General features: G+C 52.9%; 2 protein-coding genes across 2 annotated transcripts in view; one reads left to right on the top strand and one right to left on the bottom strand.

Moving 5' to 3' along the window:
* CDON (cell adhesion associated, oncogene regulated) overlaps positions 1-3,870 on the top strand; it is a 35,467-nt gene extending 31,597 nt beyond the window's left edge. Inside the window, exons 18-19 of the mRNA XM_035555761.2 lie at positions 2,495-2,748; positions 3,439-3,870. Of these exons, the coding sequence (XP_035411654.1) occupies positions 2,495-2,748; positions 3,439-3,605 (421 nt within the window). The 3' untranslated portion in view covers positions 3,606-3,870. The remainder of the gene's footprint in view (positions 1-2,494; positions 2,749-3,438) is intronic.
* A 4,936-nt stretch (positions 3,871-8,806) lies between these two features.
* Positions 8,807-13,062, bottom strand: VSIG10L2 (V-set and immunoglobulin domain containing 10 like 2). Its single transcript, XM_050714990.1, is given in 10 exon segments — positions 8,807-8,835; positions 8,915-9,037; positions 9,422-9,724; positions 9,813-10,200; positions 10,203-10,468; positions 10,705-10,986; positions 11,129-11,404; positions 11,786-12,070; positions 12,590-12,937; positions 13,017-13,062. Coding segments are annotated over 10 exon segments (2,346 nt in total).
* Positions 13,063-22,658: the final 9,596 nt, after the last annotated feature.

Raw genomic sequence — 22,658 nt, 5'->3', positions numbered from 1 at the left:
CAAAACCAAACATTTTAAATGGGTTTCTCTAAGAATTTTTTAAATAATGAGTGAGTGTAGTCAAAACCTCTGTGGAAAGAAATGCAAACTAATAAATGGATTTGTTTGAAGACCAGATGTGTTTCATGTGGATTCTTCAGTGGCTTTTGTGGTATTTTGGTACTTGGAATAATGACTTGGAAGCCGCTGTGTGAGCGGAAGGACAAAATAGGAGAGCTGCCGCGTGCCGAAGCGAGGCGCAGCCCTGTCCTCGCGCCGCTCTGGAGGCAGCGGGTTCCTGGGCCCTGCCACAGCCCCTGGGGGGTCTCTGCAGAGCCCCATGGCCGTCTCCCAGCCCCATCCCATGCTGTCACTTGTCCCACCTCATCCGTGAGGGGGGAACGCTGTCCACTTCTTGTCTAGAAAGTTTGTTTGCGTTCCGCAGACACTGGATGTTTTGTTGCTCCTCAGTTCTGGCTATGTCAATTGCCATTCTCAGGTGGAAGTGTAACGTGAGGCTCTGGCCATGCGTACAGCAGAAGTCCCTCAAGTGTGGTGTTTTTACTCATCACCATCACCTTAGTGGAATAAAAGCACACCGTGGGAGTTGGCAGGACCTTTCTGTAACTGCCAGGCTTAGTGTCTCCCAGTTTTAAATCCGTTTGAGTTCAGTACTTTGGTGCTGAGGGATCAGCTGCTATCCAAGTAAGCTCTGATTGCCGACACCCTGTCACTGGTAATGTCAAAGTGATGTTTCCCCTCCTTCAGCAGCGTAAAGATCAGCTCTGCCCAGTTTTGGGCCAGAGTCACTCTAAAGAAACGCTTTATATCGGATGAGCTAGCACCTGAACAGCCAGATCCTGGATATCAGTTCTTCTATGGAACAAGGCTTACGAATACATTAGCACTCCAGCTGTTTTTATTCAATACAGGCATGACAGGTACTCCAGCTCTACTGAGCTCATTGTTCAAACTGCACAACTATATCATAAGTATGTGCAACCACGTTATTTTGGCTAGAGGTGATTGCTGAAACAAGCTTATTTAGGAAAAAAAAAATAAAAGTACTCAATGATTTCTGGATGGATTCCTTTCCAGAAGTTCCCCTGTAGCTTGTTACATGCCGTAGGTTTTTCTGCTGTGTGTCGGTTAAATGCATCTGATCCCACGTAGAGCTGCGCACAGCTGTGGGTGCCAGCTCCGAATGCCAGCACTTAGGTGGTGTAGAAAGTGGTAATAAACAACTGCGTGCAGTGAGATGGATGGGGCTTGTCATCGTGAGCAGAACAGGCGACAGTTATATTTAGGTTTGGCAGCAAAAGAATGCTCTGAGTTGTATCCACTTGGCATATCAGCATATAATTTGTGTGTAAAATTTGAAGCCTGTTTAACCTTCTCTTGAGCGCTTCAGAGTATCATTCCCTAGCACTAGTTTTGAACATACTCCCCTTTCTAGTGGTCTCGCTAATGCCAGAAAACAGCATTGCTGAGTCGTTTCCCATCCGTATCTCCATGCTGAGGAGTCTGATGTCATGGTTCAGATGGGAGTGGGCAGTATTGTTTGTTTTTTCCCTCGCTGGTCACTGTGAAACAAGCGGTTGAAGGACGCAGTGATAGCATTAGGTTATCATTGTGGGATACTTGCTTTCACTTCATCTGCTTATCCATCTCTGTTCTGTGCCTCAAAACCAGGAGCGTTTTGGGGGTGGTTTCCTAGTTTATGGCAGCTATACAAATCAACCTTTTACTTTTGTGGTAATTATGATTTTGTATAAAACCACAGCGAAGTGTGATTTTTGGGTTTCCTTTTGTAGGAATTACTTATATAAATGTTCAGTGAGTCTATGTTGTTAATGGAGCTCTAAACACGAGGCATTTTCCCTGCTTACTGCAATGGTATGAATGTCTGTAAGGGTCTCTAGCTCCTTTTTGTTTAAAGGTTAAATACCTTGGCTGTAACAATTGATTTAGCAGTTTAACTCCAGTGTTTAACTCCAGTTTCACAGCCTTACACATGTATTGTAGGGCCACAGTCTGAGTCGCACCACACAGGGGTTTTATGTTTATAGTGTTGAATATATTTTTCTAATTTGCATTCACTCCAATAGCACTTAGTATTTATTTTCCAAGGTACTTAAGCTTGCTGCTTGGGTTTCAAACTTGAGCTCTTTTTCTTGGCAGTGAAAACGTGCTTTATGGGGCTGCCTTGATGAAGAAATGGACTTGCAAGTCAGGTCATCAGGTCACAACAGATGGGGGAAGTAACTGAGCAAATGTTTACAATGTTTTCAGCTGTCTGTTGGGAGAAAAAATGTTTGATCTTTTTCTTAATGTCAGGATTGATCCAAAAGTATATTCAAAACTTACTTGGCAAGATTCTTACTGTTGCTATAGTAAATAAGTCACGGTAAAGTACTTAAAAATTGCAGTTTCTCAAGATAAGTCAAGTAGTGGAAAGAAAAAACATGCGGGTGATCAGGGCTCTGAGTAACTCCATTTTGGCTTATGTCTTCAGGTGTTTCACCAAAACCAATGGCACTTTCAGCAGCAACACGCTACCTGTCATGCCCATCGTAGCACCTTACCAGCAGGACAGTCTGGAGATGAAACCTCTGAATCATGTCATGGTGGCCATGTGCTTAGCTTCCAGCATCCCTGAGTGCAGCGCACAGCTGGAGGAGGACAGCAAAGAGAAGGCAGAGCAGCCCTCCGCCCAGCATCCCTGCTGTCGAGAAAGCATGAATCAGCTCTCCATGGAGTACACAGATGGTAAGTCATTTTGGAGAGGATACCGCCGGGCTTTGAAGCCAGGTAGATTCTGCAGAGAAGCGGTAATTTATTGCGGAGGAACTAGTAATTAGGCCTGCAAAAGACCTGTCCTTTGGAAAAAGTATTAAGTGTTCCACCTTTCCCGTTGCAGAAAATAGAAGTGGCAATGCTCAGGTGCCTGTGGCTGCCATGCCCTTCATGATTGATGCCTCTAATGGAGCTCATTTAGCAGGCATGCTCCAGGTAATGAGGCTGTGACTGATTTATGCTGGCTTGTAGTTAGTTGCCTGTGGTACAGCATACTCGTGGTCTCCCAGACCAGACCTAGACGGCTGAAATGCTGCCTAATGGAGTTTTTCCTAATGAGCAAGCATCCGTGATGGCGTAGATTCCCGTAGGTGAGAACAGGCACAGAAATGTAGATGGAGATTGGGCTGCATAATCCTGACCTAATTAATGTAACCTATTAGATATCAGTCCATCAGTGTGCTTGGATAGAGCTGATGCTCTAAACCATTGCCTAATGCTGCATGTAGGCTTTGTGCCTGCTTAGATGAGAATAAATCTGTGCTCAGAGTGCTTTGCCAGGATCTGTTAATCTGAATTTTTAATGTGCTTGTGAGTCTGTTGAGTTTAAAGAGGAGATAATCTGTTTAAAAACAAACAAAAAACCCTACACTTGCTTTGCAGGTGACAACTGTTTGCACTCAGAAACATCGAACCACGTTTTGAGCTGGAGTCCCCTTATTCTTCAGCCTGTTTCAAAGGACTGTAAGGAAAAGCCAGGATGGAGCTCATCCGGCGTCACGTTAAATGGTTCTGGGGACCTCCGACAGCTCCAGCTTCAGGAAACCTGAGGAAGTGACCGCTTTCCCCACTTAACGCCAGTAACTGCACAGCAGAGTCGCTGAAAGGGACTAATGGAGGGATGTTAATTATAACAGAGAGAGTCACTATTTATTTTTTGTAGTAGTGTCATATGAATGAATGTATCTTGTTTTTAAATGGTTGCCTTTTTATATTATTTATGCATTGAAATCCCTTTTTTTTCCCATGCACCATGAAACTAGCCTGGTTATGTGTATAAAAAAGATTTGTAATAATATAAAGAACAACAATGGGAAGTGTGTAGTGTGTCTTCCATGGAATATGACCAGCGAGGGAAGCACTTCCAAGGAGACAAAAAGTGTCTGATACACGGAGTTAGCAGTGTGGAGCACACCTGAGCAGTTCTGATGTTAGGACCACCTTCACAGGGGCTGCCACATTCCTGGCAACTTAACATCACAGTGCTTGAACATGTATTTCCATGTCCTCTTTCAGCTTCTCTGGGAAGAACTCATGGAACAAGGGTGAATAAGGGACTGTGGGTAAGAAAATGAATAGCTGAGTAGTTACAATATGGCTTCAGAGGCAGAGCTCAGAGATGTTCTGGCAACTGTTTGCACCTGTAGGTCTTTGCCACTATTTCAGTGATTCTTTCCTTTTCAGAAGCGTGTGCAAAAGCCCAGCCTGTTTGAATGGTTGTACTAGCAGATTGCTCTTTTCTTTTTACAAGTGCTTTGGTAATCCAAGCAGTCATCAGAACCTGGGCAGGAGGAGGGACTGTCGGGGTGCTTTGGAACACGCCTGGTCTGCTGGTCTCCCTCCCTGCTCTCCAGCAAGTGCTCGGGGCAGGCTGTGGCCAGCCTTTCTCCTGGCAGCAGCCTGGGTGTGGGCATCTGCTCTCTTCTGCTCCAGGCGATGTCTGTAGAGCTGGATGGCAAGGTGGTTTGGTGAAGTGACCCAGCCTAAAGTAAGTCTCACAATCACCTTCACCCACTGTGTCCCACAGATGCACCCACAGAGCAGGAGGGATGGCGATAAGCAGGAGGTGCTTAAGAGGGCTGCTGCCAAAAGTGATCCAGCTGAACTGACCTTTACAGCTCATTAGTAAATAATTACTGCTAAGTGAGGTGGCTTAATTTCCAGTGGCTATGGTGTGGAGCTGTTAAACTTCCACCAGAACCTCCTCTGAGTTTCCCTGACCATGTGCTCCTCCCACACTGTGTCACCCACTGCAGTGCGGCTCCTGAGCCTGGTGAGTCCTCCACGAGCTGTTAGAAAATCAAACCCAGAACATCGTGTTTGTGATGCTTTATTCCTGCTGCCCTGCTCACTTGCAGAAGACAAAAATTCAGTTTGACTGCATTTAAACTCCTTGGTTTGGAGTGGAAAAAAGGGGATACTACTAATTGCTTGACTAGCTGCCTTTGCCTCCTAGGTGAAATGAGCCTTGTCAAAGTGCTCCAGCCTGGCCATGCACGCGGCTCTGAGAAACCTGCCTGCCTTTTCAGAAACAGCACATGCAGCATGATGTAGGTGTTGCAATGTTAACTGCAGGGTTGTTTTTTTTTTCTTTCAAATTTAATCAAAGTAAATAAAACAAACTTGTGCCTGTAAAGCACTCTCTCCAGAAATCAGCACGCATAACCCCAGCCATGAGGCACATAAATTACAATTACAGCTGCCCCAAGGCGACACATGTGCAGCCTTCTTTTAATGGAGCAAGTATTTTTCTAGTGAGCGCCAGCAACAGCCCTGGAGCTGGGAAGGGAGGAAGCGAAGCCGGTCTGGCTGGAGCTGCAAACCCCTCGGGGAGCGCCTGCAAAGGCGCTACAGGTGCAGTGTGCTGTGCTCAGAAACTGTGCCCGGCCCAAAAAGTCTCCTTTCCCCACTGAACGCCAAGTGGTGCGTGTGCATGCAGCATGAAGAGATATATATAACGTGTTATATACTTTATAAATAGAGCCCTTAATAAGAATTTACTAGGTCTGAGCTGGGTTACTATGCAAGACTATTCCAGTAGTTGATGCTTTATTTTTGCTTGTGTCCAGAGCCTGGTGCCAATGCTGTACCGTGTATGTGACTCCACTCTGCTCGTCCATGCGCGACCGTGGCTTTGATTTTCATGGTTGCAAGACTGAGTGCACGCCAGAGGGAGGCAAGAGCATCTGAATGAACACGGCTTGAGTGCAATGTCCTGTCCTGATTTCCTGGAAATGTGCTGGTCTGCTTTTTTGATGCTGAAGTGTAGGATGCCGGTGTGAGTTTGGCGGGCAGGATCGATGTGAGAGCACAGAGAGGAGCCCAAGGCCATGGGCTGCAAGCCACCGCGAGTGTCAGATTTGGGACTGGTTCTGTTCAAGGATGAAACTTGTAATCTGCCTTGTTAGCAGAATCTCTTTGTGGACTGCTTTATTTATATCGAGTTACACTGTTTTAAGTGTTTTTTTTTTCCTTTTATTGTATTTTATTTATAAAAATATATAACTTTTACCTTTATTGTAGGGGTTTGGTGTGTGCTCCCAGCTAGAGGTGGCTAATTCTGAACCTTCCCGCCGGTCCCACCCAGGCACCGTGGGCCTGGGGCCACAAAATCTTTAGGCTCGGACTGCTTTCTGCCCCAGCGGCGCCGCGCAGCCCCACTCCTCCCTCTGTTTAACGCCTCCTCTCCTAAACCTGCCCTTCTGCATCACTCCTAGGAGCACAGCTTTGCCCTTGCTGTGTTTCCCATCGCACACCCTGATGCAAGGCTTTCCCAATATTTGCCTCCTTGGAGCTTTGGCAGATGAGTAGTTAGGAGCTTGGTTTGAACTCCAGGTTCATTGTTTCCCCAAGCACTTGAGTTTAGCCACGTTTTTAAGCAACCCTCGTGTTCCTCAGCCCCTGTGCCTGCTCCTCATCCTCGGGGTTTTAAACCATGGGGCACTGTGTCCTCCAGGCAGTTACGAGCGAGATCCTCACCTAAGGTTACACCTACAGCCATCATCTGATTCCCTCCCTAGTGGTTTGTGCCCTAGTTGGCAATTATGTTACCTAATAGATAGGGGTCTGCATATTTAAAAGAAAAAAAAAAGGGGGCAAAAAACCAACTCTCCCTGATTCTCCAGGTATCTCTAAACATGTCACCTGGCTGCAGTTCCACCCAAGGAGAATAGTTCTGGAGTTACACTGGTGTCACCTCTGGCAGCAATGAATTCAAGATGCATGTTTGTTGTCATATGGCAAATGAGCTATGTTGTTCTAAGAAGCTGTAATATTCCTTTGGAAATTGTACATATTTTGAAATGATGTAGTTTTTGCAAGTGTTTTTTTTTTTTTGGTTTGTTTTTTTGGTGGTTTGAGAAATATTAAAGGGAATGCTGCTGCTTTATAGAGAGTGGCAGGAGTGGTGATTGGTGCCGTCTGGGGTCTCAAGCGGGCGGACGGACAGACACTGTGCGGGCACAGAAGCCAGGTTGGTTTTCATTACTCAATACTTAGTGGACATGTTATTAACAAAACGCAGGAGAAATTACCAGGAACTCTCTTTTTTTTTTGCATAAACCTAAAGACAAAGGTTGAGCAGAGCCAAGGGGCTGCTTTCCTTGCACCCTGCCTTCCTCTGTGTTTGCACTGAAAAGGGGAAAAAAAATCATTAATGGCAATCTTTGACGTCCTGCATTTTGGCCTGAAAAACATGGACTTTCGGGGTAAAGATGAGCACAAGCTCCTTACCCCACTGAAGGTTTGGGGCTGTGCTCTCTTTACACTGCATAAACCTCAGAAATTCAGTGTGGTCCCAAAACCTCCTGGCAACCCCCCCCCGGGGGAGGCCCTGGCTTGCGGGGGGCTGGGAGCGGCACTTTGGTGCTTGGCTCTCGTCCCCTCAGTGAGGATGAGTTGGCACCTAAATATTTTCTTTAGCCCCAGCAGTAACAGCAGAGCTGGAGGCCAGCGCTGGTGCCAGAGGGCGCAGGGCTGGGAGCCCCCTGCGTGCGAGCAGGCTCATCCCAGCACTGGGGCTAGGCTCATCCCAGCACTGGGGCTGTGCTGCCTTCCCCCAAGCCAGCTTCCTCTGCTAAAGCTTCCCCCTCTTTAGCAGCCCCGATAATACTTCAGGACCTTGGATCTATTGTGGTTTTGCCAGCCCTCAGCACTATCCAGAGGAGAAAAGCCTTCCCTTCCCTTCCCTGGCCCCTCCTGCCCCATGGGAAAAATTATGGATCTTCCCCACCATCTTCTTAAACATTGTAAAGAAGCAAAACCAGGCCCTGGCTCACTTGTTTGTACGTTGGCAGTTCATGTCGAAGCATATTAAAGCAGCCCAAAGAATTTCCTCTGTGGCTCCTCGCCAGCAGCCCTCTGCACTGCAACCCAATCTGTCTCCGCCAGCCGAAATTTTTATGACAGTCCGCGTTACGGGAGGAGGGAGCGCGTGTCCGGGCGGGACACAAAGGAACGTTTTCTGTGTGCAAAGCAGCGCCCGACCGCTGGGTGCTTCTGAGAAAAGCACGAGGGCTGAGAGCCCGACTCCTTAGCCGCAGCCCTGCTCACGCGACCCCCCGCTTCTCATCGCCAGCCCCCTCCCCGTCCATCCTCAGGTTTTTCTGAAACAAATCCCCTCCATGCTTGCTGTGGTGGCTGCCTGGCACCGACCCATGCACCCTTCCAGCTTTATTGACGCAATGAAATGAGTAAGGTACAGCCCGGGCAGCGTGCGAGGAGGGGGCTGAGCCCCTGCGGCTCTCACTTGGGGTCTGGCCCCGGAGATGCTGCAGGGACCGGGGTGGTCACTGGTGCTTTTGCCAGACCTGAGCTTGTCCCCAGCATCAAACTGAAGGAAAGGAAGCAACTGGGAGAAGCCCCTGGGGTGAGGTTAGGCCAGGCTCATGGCGTGGGCATCACCACGATGGGGACGCCAACCGGCAGGTCGGCAGCGGCGGCATCTGGCAGGGCTGAGAGTGGCTCTGCAAGGGTGGGACAGGGGAGCCTTGGTGACAGCCCCCTCGGCTGGTGGCTGCACTCTCATCTGGCCCCGTGGGCACTGGTACCTGCTGTAGCTGTTGTGCTGGGGCCATCCACATCTCCCTGTCCCCGTTCTGCTCTGTCCTCCCTGCTTGTGGCTGCTGGAGCATCCTCGGTCGTGCTGGGGAGCTCTGGGGCTTCAGGGCTGGCCCTGGGGAGCACGGGGCTCTCACCCGCGGCCAGGTGCACACGGAGAGGGCTGGGCACCAGGGCGAGGGGGTTGGGGCACTCACGTGTGGAAGAGTAGGTCGTGCAGCCCTGGGAACAGACGAGGTGAGGGTGTCGGGGGTCCTTCCACTACCCCGGCTGCCCTGCCGAGCCTCCCCCCGGCACTCACGTGGCAGGTTGTCCCGGTGGCAGGCGACGCAGCGCACGGCCAGCAGAGACACCGCAGTGGCCACCAGCATCCCCGCCACCGCTGCCCCTGTCACTGCGGGGAGTGCCTCGAAGGGAGGCTCAGCTGGAAGAGAGCGGCTACCTGTCAGCCCATCCCTGCCAGGGGCAATTAAGATAACGAGGCGAGGGGCAGCAGGGACAGTGCATGGGTGCAAGATGTGCAGGGGGACAGGAGTGAGCAAGGTGGGCACCAGGCACCCCAGCGCAAGGACTGGCAGAGCCTAGAAAGTGGAGAGAGACAGAAGCCTGCACCTGTTTACTCTGAAACCTACTGATGGCTGCTCACACTTGGATGCAAATGCTGCCTTTCTCCATTCAATCCCTGCTCTCCCGGTAGGGAGACAGCCCCTGGGATGTTTTTCCAGCCCCTACTGATGCCTTACACCAAGTGACCGCTCCAGAGGGGATGCTGGAGGAGGTTGGATGCGCTGGCCCCTTCCCACTTCACCTGGCGTCTGCACCTCGGAGGGGTGCCCGGCCGTGCGGTGGTTGACAGCCAGGACGCGGAAGGCATAGACCACAGTGGGGTCCAGCCCCCCCAGGCGCCGGTCGCGGGAGTGGGGCTCGATGTCACCTGCGGCTGTTTCCCAGGGGCCGGGCGCCCGGCGCTGGGGCTTCTTTGCCTGCCGCCGCTGCACCACAAAGCCGGTGAGGTTGCCCGTGCCCTGCGTCCGCCACTCCAGCCGCACCTCGGTTCGTGCCCGCGTGTACCGCAGCTTGCTGATGGTGACATTGGGGGGGGCCGGGTACCCTGCAGCGAAATGGCACCCAGCAGGGATGGGCTCATCCCCAGTCCGCCCCGGGGACCCCTCCGGTGCCACCCCCTCCCCCAGACTCACGGTCTACACGGAGGTGGACGGGGAGGCTGGTGGTGCCCACGGCGTTGGCTGCGGTGCAGCGGTAGGTCCCACCATCCCCCGGCCACTCGGCATCCCGGACAGTGAGGTTGGCCCACGCTTCGTCCTGCTCCAGCCGGTACTTAGCCATGCCCGGTGGCACCTCCTGCTCCCGGGGATCGTACCAGACCATTTCGGCACCCAGGTGGGTGACACCGCACCACCGGCACGCCAGCCGCGCCTCACCACCCTCCAGCACCGCCACCTCGCTCCGCTCCACCTCCAGCTCGGGGACGTCTGCGCAGCGAGAGGGCACGGAGCCACCGGGGCTGTGCAAATTGCCGGCGTGGCGTGCTGCGGCGCTGTTGGGGACAGCGCGTGGGGACATCCCGGCTTACCAAGCCGGAGGTGACACTCAGCAGCAGCCGCCCGCAGCGGGTGGGTGGCCACGCAGTTGAAATCCTGGCCCCCCAGGCTGGCATCGGCGCTCAGCACAAGAACAGCGGCCGAGGGCATGGGGACACCCAGTGCCTGACCCCGGCTGTCCCACCAGCGCAGGGTGGCCGGCGGCGTGCCCCCCTCCCAGCGGCACTGCAGCATCACGAACTCGTCATGCTTGGTGGCCACAGCCGTGCAGGCAGGGCTCCCAGCCGGGACCCCTGGGAGACAGAGAGGCATTGGGGGGGGGGCGGCACCGGGCGAGCCCCCCGCCCAGCTTCAACCCCTTCGGGAGTGAGCGAGGGGCAGCCACCATGGCACTGCTTTGGGGATTGCCCAGCTGTGGGGCACGTGTGCCCTGTGGCATGGCTGCGGCACATGGGTTAAGTGGGGGGGGGGAGGGCAAGGGACGTGTTTTAGGGGGGTGTCGGGGCGCTGGGGACCAGTCTGCACTCACACAGGGTGGTTCTGCACATGGCCCCCTCCCGCAGCGTGGGGTGGGTGGCCAGGCAGGCGAAGGAGCTGCCGTTCCTTGTGGTCACCCCTGGACGGATGTTGGTGGCCATGGAAAAGCTCGGCCCTGCCGCCCCCTCTTCCTCCTCCTCCTCTTCCTCCTCCCCGAGGCCCACCCAGCGCAGCCGGGCTGGGGGGAAGCCCCCCGGCCAGCGGCACCGCAGGGCCACGTCCTGCAGGTCAGCGGTGGCCAAGGCAGAGCAGCTGGGGCTCCCGGCCGGTGGATCTGCATAGGGCGGGGGGGGGGGCATCATGGCTGGGGTCCCCCCCCCCAGTTTTATCTCCCCAACCTGCCCCTCGCACCCACATCCTCGCCGGGCACCGCCTCTTCTCCACGCTGGTCCAGGGCTGCCCCTGGAGGTACTTACAGTAGACGGTGAGGATGATGGTGGCCTGGGTGCGGGTTTGGAGGTGGGTGTTTTCGGCCAGGCAGGTGTAGGTGCCTGCCTGTCCCCGGGCAATGGCAGCGATGACAAAGGTCTGCCCAGTGTGGACCTGGGAGCCGTTGTGGAGCCAGATGTAGCGGCTGGGGGGGTTGGACGGTGCCAGGCAGCTCAGCACCACATCCTCCCGCTCGCCCGCGGAGAAGCCCCCCTGCTCGGGGGAGAAGGGCTCCACGCTGATGGCTGGCTCGTCGGGGCCATCTGTGGGGACATGGGGCCCTTAGCTGTGGGGACGTTGCCGCTGGGGGGATGCAGCCCCACCTGGGGCATCCTCCTTAGAAATGGTGCCGTGTGGTGGCTGCGAGCACGCCACGGTGCCCATGGCTGTCCTGTGGTGCATGGTGACCACATGGTAGCTGTGGACACAGCTTGGTGGCATGGTGGCTATGGGTGTGCGTTGGTGATATGGTGGCCAGGGAGGCATCACAGTGGCGGGGTGCACGGTGGCCTTGGAGGCACCACGGTGGCTATGGATGCATCAGATCGGCATCTCCAGCCCTGGGGCTGCCCCTACGGCCAGTGACCAAGCCCCCCACCTTGGGGCCCCCTGGGGAAGCGGGGCCGAGCCAATGTCACACTCACAGACAATGTCGAGGTAGACGGGCTCACTGGTGCGGTTGTTGACCTCGTTGCGGGCTGTGCAGACGTACCAGCCGGCGTGGCTGCGGTTGCCAGGTGCCAGGCGCAGCTCTGCCCCAGAGACCCCCAGCCCCATGGGTGCTGCCAGGGCCCCCCCCCGGGGCTCCCGGTGCTGCCAGGAGAAGCTGAGCGGCGCCGTCCCCTCCCTCACAGCGCATATCAGGGCCACCTCTGTCCCCTCCACTGCCACCGCCGCCGTCGGCCGCACAAAAGGCCTGGAGACAGGCACTGGGGGTACCCAGTCATGAGCAGCACCAAGGCCACCAGCCCCTTGCTCCTGATCCCACCCAGAGCCCCCATATCCACCCTTTCCCAACCAGAGGTGGCCTTTCTGACTCAGGTGATCCACAACCAGCAGTGAGGGGATAGAGTGGCTGGTGAGGATGAGTATGGGTTGGTGAGCCCATCTGTTAGCTAGCAGGATGCCAGGTTGGCCAGGAGAAGGAGATGGGAGGTGGCTACTGGCGTGCTATGTGGCCTGGTGGTCAAGGTGATGGGATAGCTAGTGGGGTGCTACATTGGCTCATAGGGTGCTTCATTGGTTAGTGAGCTCCTATGCTGGCTAGTGGGGTGCTATGCTGGCTGTTAGGACATGATACCCTCATGCACAGCTACACGGCCTCCACTGCGTGCTGCGGTGACCAGTGGGCACCACACGGTCTGGCTGCTGGCCGAGGGGACAATCTGCCAGCCCACTGTGGGGGGCGACACGTGCAAGGGGCTCGTCTGGGCCAGGGGGCGACTTACCCAGCACCCGCAGCAGCACGGCGGCGTATCCCACACGGAGCCTCCCGGGCTCTGGGAAGAGCCCCTGGCAGAAGAAGCGCCCGGTGGCGGCGGTGCGCAGCTCCCGCAGCTCCAGCGTGCCGTTGCGCAGACTGGCCTGACCAAGCGCCCCCACGCCGGGGGCCACCACCGCCTCCAGGCCCGAGCCCACCGCCACTGCCCGCGGCGGCCCAGTGCTCCCCGCCGCCGTGAAGCTCCAGAAGACCACTGCCGGCACCGCGGGCCCGCAGCTCAGCTCCACTGCCCGGCCCCGCACCCCCATCACCGTCCGCTCCTCGTAGGACGCAGAACCAGCGTCCAGCGGCTGAGCTGGGCGAGAGGCGTAGCGAGTTGGCCGGGTCTCTGCGGCACCCCCAGCCCGACCCCCCGGGGACCCCCGGCCACCCACCTGCCACCAGCGCCGGCAACAGGCAGAGCAGCCAGAAGCCCCCCATGCCTGGCCCCGAGCCCCCCGCGCCGGGCTGTGCTCCCCACCCCGACCTCCTCTTGGGTTTCCCTGGCCCGGCCCTGATTAAGCATCAGTTATTAATGAGCCTAGTTATTAATAAGCCACCAGCAGAAACCCAATGCCGCTGCAATCTGGCCACCCCCGTGCCAGGGATGAGGACAGGCACACTCATGGCAGGAGTGGCAGTGTTGCCTCCTGCCCCCACAGCAGGGGTGTCCCCAGCAGTGGCCACCCCCCCCGAGCCCCCCTCTCAATTTCTAGCTACAGGAAAGGAAAACAAGCTGTGACACCCCCCCCTTGTGCAAAAAAACATCGGTTTTGATCCTCCAGCAGATGCGACGCTGAGAGCGGGGTTTGATATTTCATCTCCAGCTCCTTGCCGAGCCCCAGCCATGAAACATTCATGGGGGGGGGCGGCACGGTAATGGGACACCGGGGGGGCTCGGTGAGGCTGCCCCCTACAGCGGGAGGATGTTGGGGTGCGGGTGGCACGGAGGGGGGGATGCCACATCCCACCGCGCCCTGTCCCCACGCGGCAGCTGCCATGCCCCTCAGAAGGGTTCCTGATTACTCTCCCACAATCAATTACTAATTAAATTAGCCCCCCGATCTTTTTCATGTTTCCTGCTGGTTTCTCCACTGCGGCACAGTGCATAGCTGGGGGATGTGGGGGCAGGGAGCGTGGGGCGCGGATCCAGCTGCAAAATAACACAGGAGAGCGCTGGGGGTGAGGGGGAATGGGATAAAAATCACGGTTTTCCCAGCAGCACGGGGCGGTGGCGTCCTCACGGTGCCCCTTGCTGCGGGGCAGTCCCCGGCCGAACCCCAGCGCTGCATGGCGGGGAGCAGGGCCGAAGCAAGGCGCCGGCCGCCACCTGCCATTTCTCACCCCCTGTGTGCCCCCCCACGCCCCCCCGGCCTATTCTTTAATCAGAATCCATTGCTCGTTACCCACGACCGCCCCGCTGACGCTGCATACGAGGCTGCCGCCAGGCACCCCCCTCCCCACCACCGCCAAGCAAGACGCCGGCCCCAAATCCTCAGCTGCGCCTCCTTTCCCCCCACCCATCCCCCCAAAAACGGGGGCTGGGGTTAGGGCCCACATTTCCTCTCCCTCCTCCTTCCTCTGCGGGTGCTCGGCGGGCACCCACCGCCCGGGGCCACCCCCGGCTCTGGGCCGCGCTTCTGGGGCCAGGGGCCCAGGCGGGGCGCGAAGCTGGGTCCCCGCAGCCCTCGGCGAAGCCGTCGGCAGTGCGGCCTCATCAGGGAAAGTGCCGGAAAGGGAAAGAGGTGATAAATCCCCGGGGGCTCCGGCGCAGGAGCAGCAACAACTCCCCGGCAATTATCAATAGCATTTCCGATTCCGTTTTACCGCAGCTGGCTGCCAAACCAGCCCGACCCCGCGGGACGAGCCGAGCCCCGGAGCCGCGGAGCCACCCGCCGAGGCAGCTCCGAACGCTCCGCCGGGGCCCGTCGGGCTTCGGGGCAGCGGCACCGCCACGAGGCTCCGCCGCCCCCCGCCCGGCCTCGCAGCGCGCTCGGCTCCGGGCCCGGTCCCCGGCACGCGGGGGGGGGGGGCTGGGGGCGGGGTCTGAGGGGCGGGGTCTGAGGGGCGGGGCCTGAGGGCCGGGGCCGGGGCCTGAGGGCCGGGGCTGGGGGCGGGGCCTTAGGGGAGGGGCTGGGGGCGGGGACTGATGGGAGGGGCTGGGGGCGGGGCCTGAGGGCCGGGGCGGGGGGCGGGACCTGAGGGCCGGGGCTGGGGGCGGGGCCTGAGGGCCGGGCCCTCCCGCTCGCCCCGCCCACGCCGCCGACGCGCACGTCGGGCCCCGGGCGGCTTCTGCGCGGGCGCGGCGGGAGGAGGGGAGGGGCGGCGCCGGGCGGCGCCCCCTGGCGGCGGCGCGGGGCGGGGCCTCCTCCCGCCCCTCCCGGCGGGGCCGCCGCCGGTTCGAGCCCCGGGGCCGCCCGCTCGGGGCCGTTCCGGGAGGGCCGGGCCAGCGGCCCCCGGCTCCGGCCCCGGCCCGCGGCTTCGAGGGGAGCCCGGCCTCCGGCCTCGCCTCTCCCCCGGAGAGCTCCGCCGCCGGGGGGGCCGAGGAGGACGAGGGCGCCGAGGCGGGGAGCGGGCGAGGAGGCGAGGAGCCCCCTCGGAGCACCCCATCGCCCGCCCGGGAGCGGGCTCCGAGTGCCCCCCGTAACGGGGACGCCTCCCTCGGGACCCAGCCCGAGCGATCGCCTCAGCCCCCGTTGGGAAACGTCCTAACCCAAAAACGAGGAGCCACGATTGGAAAACCTGAATTTCCCTACCAGGTGGTCTCACAGGGCAGAAAATAATCTCCCACGCTGCCACCGAGGCACCTGCATAATGAGAACTTGCTAAAATGCAAGGTATCTGCAGTTGTCAGCAGCTTTCACCAGAGGTTTCTCCCTTAAATCTTAACTTAAGGAGCTTGTCTGAGTGTGCCCTGCCCTTCCAGCACAACTGAATGCGAGAAAAGCTCTGTAGGGGCATGCGCCTTCTGGTGATACTTCATGCTGTATGGTTAGGCCCCTGAATCCCTGGAGGCTGTCAAAATTGCCTACTGTTCACACAAAGGGGCAAGGGACATTGCTCCTCTTCCACTCATCCCCCATAGAGAGCAGGGACTACAGAAAACATACAATCAGTTTTGCTGATGTATGAATATTTCAAATATCAGTAAGACAAAAATGATCCAGTTCAAAATTGACCTAGCGGCATTCCCAAACCAACCTCCGAATTGTGTCGCTATCCCAATATGTCTGTGTTCCATCCGGTTTGTCCAATTTTGTGAAAGGTTTTTGACTTTAATAATGGGAATGTCGGTGGAGATATGACCAGATTGATCAGCGTAAGTACAACAGGTGGTATTTACCAATATGCACGTGCCACCTTCAGAAGCTAATGGCACATCCAATACCACCTGATTTTGGAGTGCAACCTTGGCAAATTCCTGATACTTCTCACAAGGCCAAAATTGCATCAACGCTGGCACTGCCCATAGGTTCTATAGTTTGGGCTACGTTTATGATGGTGGCTACAAGTTTGATTATGCCAAGATTCAGGAACAGGATTTGAGACACTTTACATCTGGGTTTTGATCTTCCCACCAGAGGGTTAGGAGATGGAATATCTCCATGTAAGTCACAGGCAGGCTCCACCAGCAGAGTACGTTGTACTTCTGAGTGTGTCAGTAACCCTCCCAGGGTTCAGGTGGCTGTATAATGACAGGCCCTAACAAGCACAATACAGTGCAATCCTCTATGATTAATAAATCCTGGGGAACGTGCCATATCGTTCAACAGGGTGTGGCAGGGATGGCAGTTTTCAGGTGAGGAAACCATAATTCTATTGTAAGGAAACGAGTAACCTACAGTGTAACTTGTACTGTAACTTGCACTGTAGAGGAAAATTAAATGTGTGTTCCCATCTGGACCTGGCTTGGTGACAATACCCTCGTGGTGACATGCACGCTACTGGGGTTCCACACATACTGGAACGTTGCTTCATACCCGTGTTCCTGTCCTACCTCCTCTCTTCTTCCTGAAATTCCCAGTTCACTGGGAATGCAAACATGCAGAGTCGGGGACCCACAGCGGTTCAGAGCTCTTCAGGAAGCCCATCCATTGACTGGCTGAGCTCTCCCCAGGAAGCCTTGGCAGGTGCTTCCAAGGGGACAGCTAACAGAGGTAATCCTGTCGCTCCCTGAGAGGGTAAGTGGGTACATACCCAGCATTTGGTAAGATTAGAAGAATTGGCCTAAGTTTGGGATGATTCCATACATGAAATTTCCTATCAGTCTGCTTTTGTTCTAGGAAATAGCGGAAAGATATATATAACCGTAAAATCCATTACTTCCTCAATTCCGTTGTCTCCCAGGTAATCGAACAGCCTAAAAATCTGTATGTATAAATGTATGAAAAGAGACATGAAGAAGCTGCCAGAAAAACCTGAAAACCCTCCAGTTTTCTGTAGGTACATGGTTATACTCCAACTAGGCACTAATGCAATTCGTTCACACTGTTCTCCATGAAGTCCTGTCTCCTGTACAAATCTAGTACCTTACTAGCTAGAAGAAATCAAAGGAGTGTTAGTAACAAGCTGCGGAGAGAAGATATTTTTGTATACTGTTAAAGTATTTGATATCCCTTTTTGTCCCGTGGAACCTGTGAAATCTGTAGAACTTCTTCTTTTCCTAAACAATCTCAGAAGCAAACTGGGAAACTCAAGATCTGTGGCACTGATCTAGAAGCACCAGAGGATGCATAGCTGCATGTATAAGGAGTTCATCTTTGCATATATAAGGAGTACAAGCTGCCACCAAATTGAAGTGTTTCTGTTTAATGAGATCTAGCTCTTGTGTTCAGAATCTTGACATTTAATGCAATAAAGGAGTTTTTGAATTAGGTTTATAGAAGTCAACTTGGCAGGACTTTAAGCAAACTTGCATAAGGTCTGTAATAAAATCTAGCATAATGTATTTCTGGTTTTTACCAAATACAAAGCAATAATAATGATTATTTGACCTGGTTCTTTTCTCCTGTTTTCTCTTGTAGCTTGAGTGCTGTGGTACTTCAGAACATTTTGATTCACTGTTTGTGGGCGCCTGTCGAGTAGAGAGGTTGCTTGAGTTGTTTATTTCAACGTAAGACATGACTTACCAAGAACAAGAAACATGTCTCTGAATAAACCCTTCCAGCACATGGGAAATTCCTGCAGCACATAACTTAGGAACCTATCTGTACAACCAGCTGTGGAAAATGAACATGCTGTTATTGTCAAAAGAACAAGCGGGATCAGCAGAAAATGGGGAGTCTGAATTAGCACATGACATGTGCAGTCCTTGTGTCGTTACATTCAGTGGCAACGATGGACAAAGTACAGCCAAAAAAAACGCTGGAGAGCTCTGCTCTGGTGGCTCCTACCACCGAAGCTCCTTCCCGGTGCTGCAGTGGAGCTTTTGCCCCCTCTTTTGGTTAGGGAGAAGTAGGACGAGGGGAGGGAGCAGGTCTGAAGGTTTAGCAAGAAATCTACCTTTTGGAAAGGGAGGGAGCAGGTAATGCACCAGAGGCCTGTTTAGGTGAGTCTGCCATGACAGAACCAGTTCTCTGAGTCAGATTCCCCTGATGAAAATCACTGCAAAGGTGCCAGGATGGTACAGATATGGGACAGACATCTTATGTAGTTCTTAACTGTCCTCCTGTAGATTTTACAACGTTTGTGCTCTTACTTCACGTTCCAAGAAAGCCTGTGTGGGTTTCTCAAGGAAACTGAGGCTGTTATGATGCAGAGGTTTCAATAAATTACTTGAATTTTCACATCATTGGTGCTCTTCCTCTCACTGGATGATTTTGTGCCTTCCGTATCTGACTGAGTCAGGTATGGCCATCTGTATTCAGATTTCATGTTTAGTCCTGTCCATGCAATTCTGTCTGTTAAGACTCAGACTATATGGCAGTAACTGGAGCAGTGTGCAGGCTTTATTGTTTGCTTTTATTCTGCTAAGTGTGTTTGAGCTTCATCTATTGCCTTCGTCTTGTGGTGTGGTTGTAGCCTAGTCCCAGATGCAAGAAAAAACGAAGGTAGGCTAAGATTAAAGGGACATAATGGTGTGGCTGCTCGGCATGACCCTTCAAGAAGTAGTACTGTACTGATTTTCTGGTTTAACTGATTCATTCTTGCCAGGGTATTCCTTTAACCCTCAGTGCAGTCTTTCCTTCTGGACTGGACACAGAACAGCTAAAGAAAGTGGTTTGCAGCAGCTCACTGTGGCCTGGTGCTGCAGTAAATAGGACAGGACTTGGGATGAGACTTTGACCAGCTACTAGACTCTTAATCTTTTTTACCTCTGTTTAAGATTTTAATTGCTTTTTCTTGGCTACCATGTATCTTTGATGGGGAAATGGCTGCAGTTAAATTCTTCATTAGTGTTAATGGTAATTCATTGCTCTGGGAACATCAAACCAGCACTACTAGGAATCTGCACAAAGTCTAGCACTTATGCATGCAACTTAAATCCTTCCATGCACCATGTGTTTATGAGTTGTCTGTAAAATTACAATAGCAGTTTGTATTAGCAAGAGTGTTTTCACATCTGTTTTGGAAAGGGCTGAACGATACAGCATCTTAAATGATGCTAGTAGACACTAGTAACAAGCTAATTCTGTTGCAACTACTGGTCCCGAAATACCTGATCAACTGGAAGTGTTGAGAAGGGAATCCTGCTGTAGCCAAGGAGTATGTGAGAGGTTTGGGTACTAAAAATAATAGATTTAAACTTTTCTACCAAGTTTGTATTGGAATGTCCCTGGAATTTTTTAAAGGCGCGAAAGTATAAGCCATCAAAACTACTGCCAAGACCATGGTGTGTGCTATGGGGTGCTGAGGCACCTAATATGAAAACTCACACTTGTTTTTTGTTGATATCCTTGGAGACAAGTATGACATAGACACAAATCTGCTGGGAAGATCAAAGATTTTGTAGATTATGACAGTGGTTTCTAGTTGATCTAATTTGAAGTCCTGAGCATGAAGGTGAGAATGGAAGGAAATTTTGGAGTTGAGAGGCTGGGATGCTAACTGCAGAATGGAAGGTTAACATGACGTTTGGGCCAGGAAGAGCAGCTACACTTGTCCACTTGTTGATAGAAGAATGTGCTTTGGTCCTCCCATTTTTAATAAATTTGCTTTCTTCACAGATTTTCGTTATGATATATAGTATAGCTTTTTGATGGGGGTTAAGATAAATAAATGGAAAGAAGAAAAGAAGAAAACTACAAAAGATTTTGTAGATAACATACATGCTGTTTTGTGTGGTTGGCCATGTCTCTTTTCATTAATCTCCATATACAAGTTTTTAAGCTGCAAGGGTTTCGTTCTACTCAGAGCAACCTTAGGGTGCTATCAGGTTTTCCATGGCAGCTGGAGATCTCTTTAAATAGATTTCTATGTAAATGTTTGTGAGCTCTTCTATTTACAACTTCTGAACCTACAAGATAGCAGAGGGTTGTGTTCTATTACTGTTTTACCTTGATTAATATTAAATATGGAAAGCTTGTTTTGGATAAGTCAGTCATTAAAATTTGTGAAGCCTACAATAAATTACAGTAAACATTTTCCAGAAACGGGATAAATCTCCCACCTTCTCTTTCCCATTCCAATGCATTTTTAAACCGTAGAAAAGGTCAAACCTCCTTTAACAAAAATATACTTTTTAGATCTATACGGATTCCTTTGCAGTTGATTCCTTGGCTCAAGACCCAGGGAGACATCAGCAAGGCTCCTTGTGGTGCATTGATCATGGCTGGCCACCAGGTGCCCAGCAGGCCACTCTCTCCTCCCTGTCCCCATAGAGGGAGAAAATGCAACGGAAGAGCTCATGGGTTGAGATAAGGACAATTACCATCATGGGCAAAACAGGCTCGACTTAGGGAAGGTTAGTTAATTTATTGCTTATTAATAAGGGAGCAGAACAGTGAGAACTAAAATATAACTAACACACCTTCCTCCCAGCCTGCTTCTTCTCAGGCTCAACTTCCATCTCAGTCCTTGTAGCTCCTCCTGCACTGAGCTGGGGTTTCCTTTCCTTTCTTAACCCTGCTCTCCCAGAGCCCTCACAGCTCTATGCAAGGGTTTTTGGAGCTTGTCTGAATGGTCTCTGGTTGCGCAGGGAAAGCTTTAAGACATGGCAAGGGGATTGTTTGCTCCAGAGATCTTCTAGAGCACTGGTATCCAAAGGAAGAGCAGGAAGAAAATATTAGTTCTCCTATTTGTATTGAATCTTTATCAAAAAAATGAGAAAATAAAATGGTGTGCATGTCAGAGGGGCCTGTGGGATGCCAGGCGCTTGGTGTCCTGGGGTCTCGTGCTCACAGCGTGGCGGGGACAGCAGTGGTGCCCGTGCTTGTTTGCTTGCTTTCAGCCTGTTGTGACTCACTGTGCTTTGTGTTCGGTGGATTTACAGATCGTGTTTCTTAGTGGTAGCTACACTGCCCTCGAACTGCGTATTGAAGATACGACTGACAACGCCAGCGCAGACAGGCAGTGAGGAAGCAGCAGAGCTGGCACTTCTCTCCTCAGAGGAAATCTTTGTCAGCCACATGATGGGGTAAAAGCAACAATGATCTAATGAGATCTGACAAGAATTCGGCCATAAATATTCAAAATTGTCAAGAAGGCTGTTTGAAATATGGATTTACATAACCCTTACCCTAATGGTGTATTGTGCCTTAAGACGTGAGCTAACGGTGGTGTGAAGCCACCACAACCAGCAATGAGCATCCAGGACGGAGACAAGCTGCTTCAGTCTCTTCAGCGATGCATGACGCTGCGCATACTCAAACCACTATTTCGCAAAATTTCCCTGAGCTTAATGATCAATGTTTTGGAGCCTTTTTCGAAGTTTCTTATGCAAGGGAAAAAGCCGTGTACGGGTGGAGAAACCTTCGTTCTTCCTGCCGCAGTAAAAACAGGTGAGATAATGAATGGAAAGCGATTTGGTGACGCGTTGAAGTGCATGACTTTGCCTGCAAATGTTTCTGGGAGGCGCTCAGGAAGCGCTCCTGGGGATCAGAAGAAAGATGAGGCACAAATGACGGGGTGCAGGAGACATGCGGTACAGCTGGGTGAAAGTACCAACATCCGTGGCCTTGTCTGGTGGCATTTGCTGGGTTCTGCTTCAACAGCAAAGTGCTCGAAGAAGGACTCTGGTGGGCCAGTGAAGGAAAGACCTGTGGGAGAGGACCGGTTCTCAACAGTAAATGATTTCTTTAACAAAACAGTGTTTCACAGAAAAACTCTGTCAGTGTAACTGCTGGTGGAGTGGCTGCTGTGACCAGAATTAAAAAAGGTGCTAGGGTGAGGTTACAGGGACAGGGACACAGCGAGAAGTCACCCCCAGTCCTGGACAAGCTAGCGCAGCAAAGGTCTTGGAGCTAGAAGTTCCCAGGGGATGTCATGGATGTGGTTAACTTCATAAAATAAAGTGAATAGGACAGGACAGGACACGACACGACAGGACAGGATAGGATAGAACGGAACAGAACGGAGCAGAACAGAAAAAATAAAATGCACCAAGACCTTTACATAGTCAGATTTTCACAATGCTTTAATCATGAAATGAGAAAGGAAAATGGAAATCCATTGTACCACCCAGAGGTTTGCTGGTTTTCTCATGGCAAAGTGCTTCAAAGAGCTGTTGAACTGGAAAATGCAGCTTTTCTTCCCCAAAAGGCCAGTGCTCCTGGTGTGCTGAGCTCTTCTGCGAGGACAAGCAGCTGTCATGAGTGTGATGTGTCATCTACACAAGCTCTCACATCCATAGCCTTAAAACCTTGGCAACCAAATTTTCTAACCCATTAAAAATCTTCCATTTTCAGTGTGTTTTGAGCCCATTTTTTAAAACAAACAAACAAAAACACAAGACCTTCACAATAGTTCGCAAGACCGATCGGTTGACAGCAGGGAGGATGGAAATTTCCAGCTGAATTCCGACAAAAACCACTGCAAAATTGCTGGAAGGGATTGGAAAACGAGTATCGGGATGCAGCAAGCACAGCGACGGCGCGCGG

This window comes from Cygnus atratus, chromosome 22 (assembly GCF_013377495.2).
Source record: "Cygnus atratus isolate AKBS03 ecotype Queensland, Australia chromosome 22, CAtr_DNAZoo_HiC_assembly, whole genome shotgun sequence".
NCBI classification, from domain to species: Eukaryota; Metazoa; Chordata; class Aves; order Anseriformes; family Anatidae; genus Cygnus; species Cygnus atratus.
Note: the sequence above shows the minus strand (reverse complement) of the source record. Positions and strands in the feature narration are given on the sequence as shown.